Raw genomic sequence first — 13,896 nt, 5'->3', positions numbered from 1 at the left:
CTATCCTTCTCCCAGAAACATGGTGGTAGCTTTGAAGGAACTATCTATCCGGGGCGACTTTCGAACTACAGTTGAATACCTGATCAAATTGTTGGAGACTGAAAGCTTTCAGATGAATAGAATTGACACTGGCTGGCTGGACAGACTGATAGCAGAAAAAGTACAGGTGTGTATTTCTGCACTTACACAAACAGCTTCTGGGATTGGGTTTTTATAGGCTTGTGGTGTGATCAGTCCATGCTGCTAGATAAAATTTATTTGATTCTAATCTAAATCGTTCTCGGTCTATGTGGAAAAATCTAGGCGTCAGTGTGATTTTAGCACTGTAAGAGTTCTTGTGCCTGTGTTACACAGTCACTTTATAGGTTGTAGTATTACTTCCAAGGGTATATTTGAAGAGAGGCACGCAGGGATTGAAATACTTGCTCTTTCCTCACTTGATGTTAAATCTGGTTCAGAGTTACCAACTTTTATATCTATCTACCAAGCACTGATGAGAGGGGCCTCATTTTAATCAACAGAAGTTACCCTTTGTTCCTGAATTGCTGGGCTAATGTAAATTACTCAAGATTTTGTATAAAATTGTTAGATTCATGTAAATTAGCTGGAGGTCCAAATTTTGGTTCCACACCATTTTTCTTTGAGATTATCAGTAGCCAAATCTTTGCACCTTTTTAAGTTTATTTGTGACAAAAGCTTGTTTTTGAGCTACTCTTTGATTGGCTCAGTGGAAATCTTAGGGAGGGTGGAGGGAAAGGTGTTTTTCATCTCTATTCAAATGAGGCCTCTATTCAGATTCTAAAAGTAAATGTGTTTTTGTCTCAAAAATCAGTTGGGGGCTGCTAGCACAGTGGTTAAGAATCCGCCTGCCAATGCAGGGGACACGGGTTCGAGCCCTGATCCAGGAAGATCTTACATGCCGCGGAGCAACTAAGCCCGTGTACCACAACTACTGAGCCTGCACTCTAGGGCCCGCGAGCCACAACTACTGAGCCTGCGCACCACAACTACTGAGCCTGCGTACCTCAACTACTGAAGCCTACATGCCTAGAGCCCGTGCTCTGCAACAAGAGAAGCCACCACAATGAGAAGCCCGTGCACCACAATGAAGAGTAGCCTCTGCTCACCTCAACTAGAGAAAGCCCACGTGCAGCAATGAAGACCCAATGCAGCCAAAAATCAATAAATAAAATAAATAAAAATTTTTAAAAATACTTTAAAAAAAAAGAGTAAATGTTAAAAAAAAAATCAGTTGGACAATAAGGATGGAGACTCTCAATGGTAGCTGATTCTTCACAGCACATTTGAGCCTGATTTAAATTGAGGGGCCATGGTGCCAACTGACCCTGCTTTTGATCTGCCCTCTTTTCTGTCTTTTCAGGCAGAGCGACCTGACACCATGTTGGGAGTTGTGTGTGGGGCTCTCCACGTGGCAGATGTGAGCCTGCGGAATAGCATCTCCAACTTCCTTCACTCCTTAGAGAGGTAGGCTTTGCTTCTCATAGTCTGTGCAAGCTAACTAGTGGTCCTGAGTACAGGACTGAAGTTCAGAGGCCCATTTATTCTTCTCTCTGTTCCTGGCAGCTTGTGAGTGCTACTTGTTATTCACTGACCATGGAGGCAGGGGAGAGAAGGGATGTAGGAGTTTATGGCAAATGATTTTGGGGCTCTAAGGGCAGATTCTAGAAATTGGTTTATACCACAGTTAGAATAAGTTGCTTTTTAAAAACTGGAGTCCAGCTGAAGTAAACATTCTGTTCTGTACAAGCATCAAATCTCTCCAAGCCCTGGTGATGAAAATCTGGTGTTTTACTCTAGCAAGGAACCCTGAATATTTCATATATGACCTGTAAAATTTCAGGAATTAATAATTGAGGCTGATATTCAAGATGACCTCATGAGTCTTTCAAGTATGTGTGGGGCTAAACTCATTTCCAACACTGGTTCTGAAGACTGAGCTCTGCCTTTGAGTCCCTGGCGGAATTGTCCACAAGGCTAATCACTTTATAGCACTTTAATCACAGGCACTTTAATTCTTTCTGTGTTGTTAGACTTACATCAGCTCCATTTTGAGGTATCTGAAAGGAAGAAAAGAAACAAAATTTTAAAAATTGAACTGAGATTTCAGTTGTTCAAGTCTTACCATGAAAATCTTTCACTGCGTTACACTTATGCGCTAAAACCTTCATCACATTTCCCTTCTGTATCAGATCTAAATCCCTCAGAGTGACTTCCAACTCCCTATATACTATGGCACCTTTTTACCACTTGAGCCATACTCATTTCTATTCTTCAACATGCAATCTCTAACCTAGTTAAATGGTTTCCCTACTGGTGTACAGATATGTCACACGTAATCTCTCCTCTACGAGCTCCCCTTACCTTTTTAACGTTACTTTAAATTTATTTTTAAAACTTGTGTTTTGAAATAATTTCAGACTTATAGAAGAATTGCATAAATAATACAAACAACTTCTATGTATTCTTTGTCCAGATTCACCCATTATTAACAACTTGCCTCACTTGCATTTTTACTCCCTCCTTTAACTATTATCAAAGTCTTTCTTGATAGTGTTTCTTTCCTTCCTTGGCAATGTCCTTCCCTTTCTCCCTCCACCCAGCCATGGCCTACTGCCTTTTTTTTTTAAGACCCCAAATAAAATTCAGTTGATAGGGGTAGATGAGGGTTGATTGCACTGGAGCTTTTCTCCTTTTTTACGTTTTAATTTTATTTATTTTTAAGAACAGGTAATATATTCACATGGTTTAAAATTCAAAAGGCACAAAAAGGTATGTAGTGAAAGGTCTCCTTCTTACCTCTGTTCCCTGGCCACCCAGTTTCCCTCCCTGTAGTCAACCCACGTTACCAGTTTTTTTCTGTAATCTTTCAGACATATGGTAAGTTATATAAGCATATATATGTAATATTTGTTTCTTCCTACCACCTATTTTTTTTTAAACACAAGTGGTAGCATACTCTGAAGCTGTCCTACACAATTTCACTTGCTTTTTTCATTTAACAGTGTATTTTAGAGGGTATTTCATGTTAGTGCATAAAGGGCTTCATCTTTCTTTTTTAATGGCTGCATAATATTCCATTATATGGCTTTTTTGTAATTTATATATCAGTCCCTTACTGATGGTCCTTTAGGTTGTTTTCAGTCTTAATATTCCAGGAAATGCTATAACTGATAACCTTTGAGATTCCCTTGTAAACTTTTAGAACTTTCTAGAAGTGTCTCTCACATTGTTGTTCTTTCAGGGGTCAAGTCCTTTCTGCTCATACACTTCTGAATACAGTAGATGTTGAACTTATCTATGAGGGAGTCAAGTATGTACTGAAGGTATGCTGAACCCCACTGAAGCCAACGTTGTACTTTTTGCCTCTCTCTTTGTCAACTTGCTTCCTTTAGGTCAAGAGATGGGGGGAAAGTTTGGCTTACTGCAGGGCTGGGTGTTAGTGAAATTATAATCATTATTAGTGTCAGTAGCCTTGTGTCAAAGCAGTATTTTATGATTCTCTGAAAATGTTTTAGCTGTTGCTTAATTTCACATATGCAGCCAAGAGATAAAGGAGACAGAGAGCAACCAGAGCAGGGAGATGCATCTAAGGTCCCCCCTCTTTGCTTGCAGCAAGGCTGAGCCATGCCCACAGACACTAGTGTTCAGAGCACCAGTGCCATGAATTTTCTTCCTCTTTGGCAGAGCTTTCTTACCTAGATCTCTGAGATACCGAAATTTTGTCTGGGACTCCCCCTGGAAGGGACACACTGACTTGTCTCTTCGGGTTCTCATTTCCTACAGGTGACTCGACAGTCCCCGAACTCCTACGTGGTGATCATGAATGGCTCGTGTGTGGAAGTAGATGTGCATCGGCTGAGTGACGGAGGACTGCTCTTGTCCTATGATGGCAGCAGTTATACCACATACATGAAGGAGGAGGTGGATAGGTGAGTGGCTGTTTAAGGTCCATTTGCTGGTCATTGTATCAATCTTTTCTCTCAGTAGTCACTAACTCTTGGGATTTTTCAAGGTGTTTTTGTGGATTCTATTCTAATTTTAAAAAAAATAGTACGTGCACTTAACAAAAATTTCAAGAGTATTAAGAAGTATTTATAATTAAAAACATTGTCTCTGGGCTTCCCTGGTGGCTCAGTGGTTAAGAATCCGCCTGCCAATGCAGGGGACACAGGTTCGAGCCCTGGTCCTGGAAGATCCCACATGCTGCGGAGCAACTAAGCCCGTGTGCCACAACTACTAAGCCTGCGCTCTAGAACCTGCGAGCCACAACTACTGAACCCCGCATGCTACAACTACTGAAGCCTGCATGCCTAAAGCCCATGCTCCACAAGAAGAGAAGCCCCGGCAATGAGAAGACCGCATACCACAACAAAGAGCAGCTGCCACTCGCCGCAACTAGAGAAAGCCCGCGCTCAACAACGAAGACCCAATGCAGCCATAAATAAATAAATGAACGAATGAACGAATGAATGAATGAATTAATTAAAAAAAATTGTCCCTCTGCCACTCCTGTGCGGGCAGACAATGAAAAATAGATTCCCCTTTTTATATGCTACCACTGTTAACAGTCTCATATGTTTTTGCAGAAATTTTATATGTATATACAAGTTACATATAGGTACATACTGTTTTTCTTTTAAATATATTCACAAATAAAAATAACATTTAGTTCTGTACCTTATTTTTTCCTTTAACATATTTTATACTGTTCAACACCAATCATGCAGTGTGGCTGTGGTAATTAACTGAATTAACACATGGAAAGGTTGTAGAACATTGTCTGTGATATAGTAAGAGTTCAAAAAATGGTAGCTATTACATCAGCATCACCTTCATTTTATTTTTTCCTTGATGGAGGTACCTATTCTTTTTAATGGTCGTATATTATTCCATTATATGGATGTATCATAATTTATTTAATCTGACCCTTACTGAAGGAAATTTGGGTTATTTGGCATTGTAAACAAAGATGCAAGGGACTTCCCTGGTGGCATAGTGGTTAAGACTCCACGCTCCCAATGCAGGGGGCCCGGGTTGGATCCCTGGTCAGGGAACTAGATCCCACATGCATGCCGCAACTGAGGAGCCAGCGAGCTGCAACTATAGGAGCCCGTGAGCTGCAACTAAGACCCAGCGCAACCAAATAAATAAACAAATAAATTTTTTTTAAAAAAAAGGATCCAATAAATGCTGTGTGTGTGTAGAATGAAGTTTTCAGGTTTTTTTTTTAAGATTGACATTATCCCACCATTATCTTTTACAACTTGAGGTGCTTTATTGACTTACATACTCCCACTTATCTCCTAGGTATCGCATCACGATTGGCAACAAAACCTGTGTGTTTGAGAAGGAAAATGACCCTTCGGTGTTGCGCTCACCTTCTGCTGGGAAGTTAATCCAGTACATTGTGGAGGATGGAGGCCATGTGTTCGCTGGCCAGTGCTATGCTGAGATCGAGGTCAGGGTGGTGATTGGGCTTCTGGGCCATGGGAGGGAAGGTGGGACAAGAGTTGGCTGGGATTGACGAGGACTCAAGAGTAACAGAAAGGAAGTAGAAAATAGAAAGGGGAAGTGTCAGTAGCTGTCATTAATCCCTAAAGCTAGGTCCTAAGAGATTTTATTTTTCACTGTAGGTCATGAAGATGGTAATGACTTTAACAGCTGCAGAGTCTGGCTGTATCCATTATGTCAAGCGGCCTGGAGCAGCTCTTGACCCGGGCTGTGTAATAGCCAAAATGCAGCTGGACAACCCCAGCAAGGTCCAGCAGGTGAGTAGGAAGATACTTTTAATATTGCTCTCCAAGAGCTGATTACATGGTAACAGTAGTTTGGAAAGGCAAGTGAGTTCAGTCCTTGGTTTTCCAGTTTTTCCTTAAGCTTTTTAGCCTGATCTTATGGCTTGTATGTGTGCCTTTGGTATTATGGAACTAGAATTTGTAAGAGTTATTATGATACTAAGATTCCGTGATTTTCCTTATGATGTTTCCTCCGTTGACTTCTCTCCTTGTAGCTGGGTATGGTGAAGGGGAGTCTTGATTTTGCATGATGAATCTAAGTTGCAGTGGTGTGTTTGTACCCTGAATAGAAGGTAGTGGATGACTTGATCTCTCATTGGGATTGACAGGCTGAGCTTCACACAGGCAGTCTGCCACGGATCCAGAGCACAGCACTCAGAGGCGAGAAGCTCCATCGAGTATTCCACTATGTCCTGGATAATTTGGTCAACGTGATGAATGGATACTGCCTTCCAGATCCTTTCTTTAGCAGCAGGGTATGAATCACTTTTCTTGGGGAGGTGGTGTGGGGGAAGGCGTATACATAATAGGGTACCTCTTCTCTAAGATAGTTTAAAAGTCATGTAAGGATTTTTTTTTTAAGAGGGAGAAAAAGAAAGCTGTTTGATCCGAAACTCTCCCACCATTAGCTCTCCCACCATTAACTCTCCCACCATTAGTGGGATTTGAAGTCTTTAAATCCTGCTTCTTATTTCTGTTATTGGCTTCGCATTTAATTGGGATTTAAACCAGAGAATAAGGACAATGTTAGGTGCTTATATTGCAATTTCAAAGTAAGTACAGGCATACCTCGGAGATATTGTGGGTTTGGTTCCAGACCACCGCAATAAAGCGTGTATTACAAGAAAGCAAGTCACATGAATTTTTTGGCTTCCCAGTGCATAGAAAAGTTATGTTTACACTATACTGTAGTCTATTAAGTGTGCAATAGCATTATGTCTAAAAAAATATACATGCCTAAATTAAAAAATGCTCTGTTGCTAATAAATGCTAACCATCATCTGAGCCTTCATTGAGTTGTAATCTTTTTGCTGGTGGAGGGTTTGAAACAGTGCAAGAATTACCAAAATGTGACACAGAGACATGAAGTGAGCAAATGCTGTTGGAAAAATGGTGCTCAACACAGGGTTTTACAAATTGAAATTTGTAAAAAATGCAATATTTGCGAAGTGCAATAAAGCAACGCACAATAAAGCACGGTACACCTGTACTATATGGTAGTGAATTCAGATATATTATTTTATTTGGGGGATTGTGTTAATTTTATCTGGTTCCTATTTTATTGTTTCCTTCTTCTCAGGTAAAAGACTGGGTTGAACGGTTGATGAAGACCCTCAGAGATCCCTCCTTGCCTCTCCTAGAACTGCAAGATATCATGACCAGTGTCTCTGGTCGTATCCCCCCCAATGTGGAGAAGTCTATCAAGAAGGAAATGGCTCAGTATGCCAGCAACATCACATCAGTCCTCTGTCAGTTTCCCAGCCAGCAGGTATTTATAGAGCAACACTGTCATTTTCTACTGGCTGCCCATGCTAGAGTTCATGTTGTAGGATTCCTTCCTGTTTGGATCCTCCTTACTGTCTGGATGTTGTGCTTTTGAAGTTTTAAACATTGTGCCCTTTACAAAACTGCTTCATGATACAAGCTCAATAAGGTAAGTACTGTGTGTGAAATGTAAAGTATCTGTGGTTAAGAGGAAAGCATATTGGCCATGTATCCCATAGAGTTTTGTTCTTGGGGCTGTGCCTTAATTAGAAGTATTTTTGTGCATTTAAAGTAGGCGGGTATTTGTAGTTCTATCATCAGAGACTTCCTTACTATCTCAGCAGCATACTTATTACCCTTTGCTTTCTTATTTATCGTGAATGAGCCCCTAAACTATACCAGGTAACTTGCAGCTACTCTCAACATGTGAAAGAAACTGTCATGTTAATAATTAAGAAGCTTCCTAGTGTTGATGCTATGCAGGCTAATGCATTGGGTCCCTTTACTGGGCTGGGCTTCATTTTTTTCCCCTTTCTTATACTTTAGATTGCCAACATCCTAGATAGCCATGCAGCTACATTGAACCGGAAATCTGAACGGGAAGTCTTCTTCATGAACACTCAGAGCATTGTCCAGCTGGTGCAGAGGTAGTTACGTGGAAATCCAGATTCCCAGACCTGCACATCCCCATACCTTCCTTTCTTCTAAGTAGTCACAAAGAGGTTTACTTCAGGTTTGACTTAGAGAAATTAGAAAGCACCTCTATCTTAGAAAATATGTTATATCTACTAAATATCTTAGAATCGTGAGCTAGCTCTCATACTCAGTGTTTCTGATGACTTTATTCTGCATCTTTCTGTCAATTATTAAGGCACAGAAATCTCATCGTTTTCTTTTTCCTTGCAATTTCCATGAAACTCCTAATTTTTCTTCTGGCATAGGGCCCCATTTGACATTTTTTCTCCTTAGCTTATGGACTCAACTGTTGGATTAAATGAACCTTCACAGGACATTTTCAACTTTAAGATATTCATAAACTTTTCAGATACCCCTTAACCATTTCAAGGGTGTGGTGATCGTTTCAACTTAGCAATGGGGACTGAACCAGGGTGTTGGTAGGTAGGGCTATCAAGTGGTATTTGGTTTTGTTTTGCTCTCTTTTTTTCTTGATTCCTTTATAAGAAAAAAAAAAATCTTGTCTGTAGCCATATTTCTTTTAGGCTTGAATTTAAATTGATCTGGTTCGTTGATTCTAGGCTGCCTCCTGTCCTGTCCTAATATTAGAAGGAAAGCAGTTCAGTAGAAAGTCTAGTAAATCTGGGCTCTGGGTTTATTATGTAATAGTCTGTTATTTAACAGTGTTAGCCTGTCAGGATTTTCAGCGGGGACTTTTTCTGTTTGCCCAGGTACCGCAGTGGTATCCGAGGCCACATGAAGGCTGTGGTGATGGACCTGCTGCGGCAGTACCTGCGAGTAGAGACGCAATTCCAGAACGGTAAGTTCCTTCCTGAGGACTCTGTATCTGGGAACATTTCCCTCGAGGACTGAGCAACAGCTGAGCCAGTCCATCCTGTCACTAACACTTGACATTAACAAACTCTTCCTCCTTTCCCCAGTCCCTTAAAAATTAAACCTCTATATCTCACTAGCGCCAAAGAAAGAACAACAACAAAACAGCTTGATGAGATTGTGAATCCAGTGTGCTTCTGGGAGAGGGCTGGGAAAATTTTTCTAGCAGAAGATTGGCATCTTCTTGACCTTGTACAGTGAGAGCTGGTTGAGTCACGACCAGGCTGAAATTGAGAAACCCTATCCGAAGAGCTTGCCTCTCAGCAGCTAATCCATGGATTGAACCACAGGCCTCTGAAAAAGGCTCAGATTTTCCAGTGCTTTTCAGTGTATCAGTTAGGTGGAATTTATCCCTGGCTTTCTCTGTAGAGCTTTACTAAATGATGTACAAAGTCTCTGACTAAAACACCCTGGCTAAGATTTTAAAGCTACATACTGGTGATACTGCTTTCTGCCACAAGATGGCAGTGAAACACCACAGAATTTGAAAGATTACCTAATATTTTCTTTTATCAGTCTTGCTCCCTTTTCCAATCCTTAAAGGATGACTCTCCCACTCATGACAAGGAGAAATACTCAAGTAAATATTGCAAACTAAATGCAGCAATGTGTGAAATAATAGATCACAACCAAGTTGGCTTTATCCCACTAGTGCAAGCTTGATTAATATTTGAAAAACCGATTAATGTCATTTATCATGTAATAGACTAAAACAGGAAAAAACATGGCCATCATCTTAAGATATGGATGATAAAAGTATCTGACAAAATTTAATATGCATTCATGGTAAATTCTTAGCCAACTAAGAATGAGATGGAACTTTTTATCATGTAAAGTTCTCCTACAAAAAAATCTATAGGATGCATCATACATAGTGGTAAGATGTTGAAAGCATTCTCTTTAAGATTAGGAATAAGACAACGACACATACTATCATTACGGCTATTCAGCATCATACTGGATATCCCAGCCAGTGCAGTAAGACAAGAAAAAGAATGAAAAGGTATGAGGATTAGAAAGGAGTAAGGAAATAAATCAGCCACTATTAGATATGATATGAGGTCTACCTAGAAAGCCTTAAAAAATCCACATATTTATTATTAGAATTATTTAAAATCTAACAAAGTTGCTGGGTACAAAAGTCAATATACAAAATTCAAATTTTATAGTGGAACAATCATTTAGAAGAGCAGTTTAGAAAAATATTCCGTTTAAAATAGCAGCACAAAATATGAAATTCTAAGGAATAAGTCTAACAAAAAATGTGCAGCCTCTTTTGGAGAAAATTATAATCAGTAAAAATAATAAAGAAGATCTAAATAAATATCATGGCCTTAGATTGGAATATATATTTGCAAAGTGTTGTTTCTCCCTGACTTCATCTGTAGATTCATTGACATTCCGATAAAAATCTTACTAGTGTATTTTTGTGGAATTTGTCAAGCTAATTCTATAATTTACATGAAAGGAAAGGTAACTAAGATTCTTCCAAAGAAATACACTGTGGAGGTATTTGTCCAGTTAAATATCAAGTTTTAATATAAAGCCATATTAATGAAGAGATTGTGATATTGGTGTAGGGGCAGATTAATAGAACAATGGAACACTGGTTCTATTAACCGAGAAGCAGATGCAAGCATATATGAAAACTTACTTTACAGCAGAGCAGGTATTGTAAATCATGAGGAAAGGATAGACTTTTCAATAAATGATGCTGGGACAATGGATTATTCATTTGTCAAAAAAAAAAAGATCCCTAACCTAGACGATACACACAAAAATCAATTCCAGATGAATTGAAAACTTAAACATGTACTAAAGAGGCAAAGCTACTAAATTTTTAGGAGAATATCCTTATGACCTCAGGGCAGAGAAGATTTTGTCATATAAGACCAGTAAGTACAGGGATTTCCCTGGTGGTCCAGTGGCTAAGACTCCGCACTCCCAATGCAGGGGGCCCGGGTTCCATCCCTGGTCAGGGAACTAGATCCCGTGTGCTGCAACCAAGATCCTGCATGCCGGTAACGAAGATCCCATGTGCCGCAACTAAGACGGGGTGCAGCCAAATAAATAAATAAATGTATTTTTTTAAATTACTAGTAACTTAAAAAAAAAAAAAGACCAGCCAGTACAGACTATAAAGGAAAAGGATAAGTAATTTGACCTCACTTAAGAACTTTTGTTAGTGAAAAGATACCATAAAAAGACTGAAAATACAAGCCACAATGTGGAAGAAAATATTTACAAATCATAACAATTAAGAAAGGATTAGTATCTGTAATCTACAGAGCACTGCTTTGAATCAATAAGTAAAAGACAACCTAATAGAAAAATGGGCAAAAGATATAAAAAGATAATTCACCAGAGAGGAAGCATAAATAATCCACAAACTCATGAAAAGATGTTCAGTCTTATTACTAATTAGAGAAATGTGAACCAAAATCACAGTAAGAATGGCAAAAATTTGAATTTCACATCATCTTCCACCACTTCTGTAAGCAGAAATGCAAATTGGTACAACCACTTTGGAAAACAGTTTGTCAGTACCTAATGGAGTTGAACTTATTTATACTCTTCAACCTAGCAATTTCACTTTTAGATGATATACTCTAGAGAAACTTTTACACGTGTTTATTAAGGACACATATACAGTAGTGTTTGTGGCAGTGTTATTCATGAATAGCAAAAAAGACTGGAAACAACCCAAATATACACAAGTAGAGTAGATAATTGAATTCTAGTATATTCCTGCAATCGATTACTCTACAGCAGTGAAAACGGATGAACCAAGGTACACACATGAACAAAAGATGAATCTCAAAAACATAATGGTGAGGGAAAGAAACAAGTTACAGAATGATCCATACACAATGATTCCATTGTTATCAAGTTGAAAACAGGAAAAATGAAACTATGTATACATTTGTGATAAATGTAAAGAAGAGCAAAAGAATGATTAACATAAAATTCAGCTTAGTGGTTGTTTTTGAGGAGGAGCACATTGGATCCTTCAAAGATACTAAAAATGTTCTGTTAAGATAGATGGTAGTTACTTGGGTGTTTATTTCTTCTTCTGTGTGTATACTTCACAATAAAAAGTTTTTAAAAAGAGGCACTTGGTATCATTGCTTTCTTTCTGCTTAGTGTCTCCACTGCCTCTCCTTGGATAAATATTCTTTTTATTTCCTCCAGTTCTAGTAATTTCTGTTACCAAGATATATTTCTGTTGTCACTTCAAAGCTAAGTTTTGGTCAGGAGAAATATGAATTTATATAGGACAACCAATTTTTAAACAGCTTCCATTTTGTTCTAAATGGGTCTTTTATGATATTGGCAGCTCTCTAAATATTGTAGTCCACTGTTTTTCAAATATGTTTAGTTTTATTTTGAAAAGAAATCTTATGTCAATCTCTAATATTTAAAATAGATAAAAGCAGAGTTGCCTTGGTTGATTGTATTCAGTATTTGAGGAATCCATGGTAATGCAGTTTGAATGCCACTGTTTTGGTTTGTAACCTAACCTGCAGGCTGAAGTAAGGTGATAATCCTTTACTATTTTCATAAAATTCTGACCCTTGAGACTATTCAAACACTAATTCTCCTTTGCTTGGAAATTTAATTCTGAGGTAAGCTGTTTTTAAAGAACTGAATATTACTTGTATCCCATGGTAGATATCACTACAGTATACCCGAAGCTTATGCTTCTGTTGCAAAACATAGCTCTGCTAGGCAGAACTAACCTGCCCCTGGTGGCCTTGTGAAAGGCCAATGAAAATATACATAACTGTACTCTCCCTACAGACCTTTTGACTTAATGCAAGGTTCTCCCTGATCTATGCCTTAGTTTGGATTTGGAGTTCCTAGGCATTGCTTAGCTGCTTCATGGACTTCCAGGGGAAAATGTTGATTCCAGAGGTAGCAGCCATCCTTCTTGTGGACATTGATAAGTTTGGTGTTTTATTTTTGAGCTAAAACTGTTCCTCCTAGTTAGGGTGAAACATTTTCAGTGAGTCAGACATGGAACCAGAATCTCTAGCTGGGGTTTAATGGTATTGACGTTTCTTTTTAAGCAGCCGAACCCTCTCTTCTAAGGAAATCATTCCAGGAAGCTAAATAAGAGAGTTTAGAGAGGGTAGGGGGCTGGGCTTATCCCCAACCCCTCAGTAAGATGCACCCTTCCCCGATCTGTCAAAATTTTTTTTAATGAAAATAAGGCTTAGAGAGGTAAAGTGATTTGCCCAGGAGCATACAGTAAATTGGTAACAGAGCTAGGCTTTGAGCCCAGGTCTTATACCAGATTGCCTGACTCCTAGCCTAGGGTTGCTTTTACTAAACAACACTGCCAATTCTATACAAATCCATCTAAGAAAATTCTTACGGTATTTCTTCTCGCTTCTTATCAGTTTTCTAAGTAGAGACATTAGAAAACAAATAGCATGTAAACATGAACATTCATACATGGGTGAGGACCACTTCTTTTTGCTGCTTGCAGGTCACTATGACAAATGCGTGTTCGCCCTTCGGGAGGAGAACAAGAGTGACATGAACACTGTACTGAACTACATCTTCTCTCACGCTCAAGTCACCAAGAAGAATCTTCTGGTCACAATGCTTATTGTGAGTACCATTTTTCAGAACCTGTAAGGATGGTTGATGATATGAAAAAAGCATTTCTCCTTGTGATGGCTGTGGTCAGAGGAGAAGCTCCTGTCTTTTGTGATTGTGGGATGAGTGGGGCTTGGGTTGTAGATTAACAATTTCTCCTATCTGTCTTTGTCCTTGACCTGAAGGAACCTGCTCCAGTCAGAAAAGGACTGTTCTGCCAATTGTGCATATAATCTTACATGGGAACTCACATCTCTTCGCTCTACTTAGAGATGGCCCATGCTTCCTCATTCCTCTTGTCACTAGTGACAGTAGCTTTAAAATTTATTCTTATCTAGCCACTGTACTTTTCTGTTATAACGCTTGTTTGTTCCATGAATGCTCTCACATCCAAAACTGAATAACAAAAAACAACTGTTAG

General features: G+C 39.0%; 1 protein-coding gene across 7 annotated transcripts in view; it reads left to right on the top strand.

Moving 5' to 3' along the window:
• ACACA (acetyl-CoA carboxylase alpha) overlaps positions 1 to 13,896 on the top strand; it is a 266,475-nt gene that overhangs the window by 117,664 nt on the left and 134,915 nt on the right. For all 7 annotated transcript variants that reach the window (XM_059908198.1, XM_059908197.1, XM_059908199.1 and 4 more), the window contains 11 exons: positions 16 to 166; positions 1,382 to 1,485; positions 3,263 to 3,344; positions 3,805 to 3,950; positions 5,329 to 5,479; positions 5,655 to 5,789; positions 6,146 to 6,292; positions 7,117 to 7,305; positions 7,848 to 7,948; positions 8,708 to 8,796; positions 13,363 to 13,487. In XM_059908198.1, coding sequence (XP_059764181.1) covers positions 16 to 166; positions 1,382 to 1,485; positions 3,263 to 3,344; positions 3,805 to 3,950; positions 5,329 to 5,479; positions 5,655 to 5,789; positions 6,146 to 6,292; positions 7,117 to 7,305; positions 7,848 to 7,948; positions 8,708 to 8,796; positions 13,363 to 13,487 — 1,420 coding nt within the window. The remainder of the gene's footprint in view (positions 1 to 15; positions 167 to 1,381; positions 1,486 to 3,262; positions 3,345 to 3,804; positions 3,951 to 5,328; positions 5,480 to 5,654; positions 5,790 to 6,145; positions 6,293 to 7,116; positions 7,306 to 7,847; positions 7,949 to 8,707; positions 8,797 to 13,362; positions 13,488 to 13,896) is intronic.

Source organism: Balaenoptera ricei, chromosome 20 (genome assembly GCF_028023285.1).
Source record: "Balaenoptera ricei isolate mBalRic1 chromosome 20, mBalRic1.hap2, whole genome shotgun sequence".
In the NCBI taxonomy this organism is placed as follows: domain Eukaryota; kingdom Metazoa; phylum Chordata; class Mammalia; order Artiodactyla; family Balaenopteridae; genus Balaenoptera; species Balaenoptera ricei.
The sequence above is the reverse complement of the archived record's forward strand: the minus strand, read 5'-3'. Positions and strand labels throughout refer to the sequence as shown.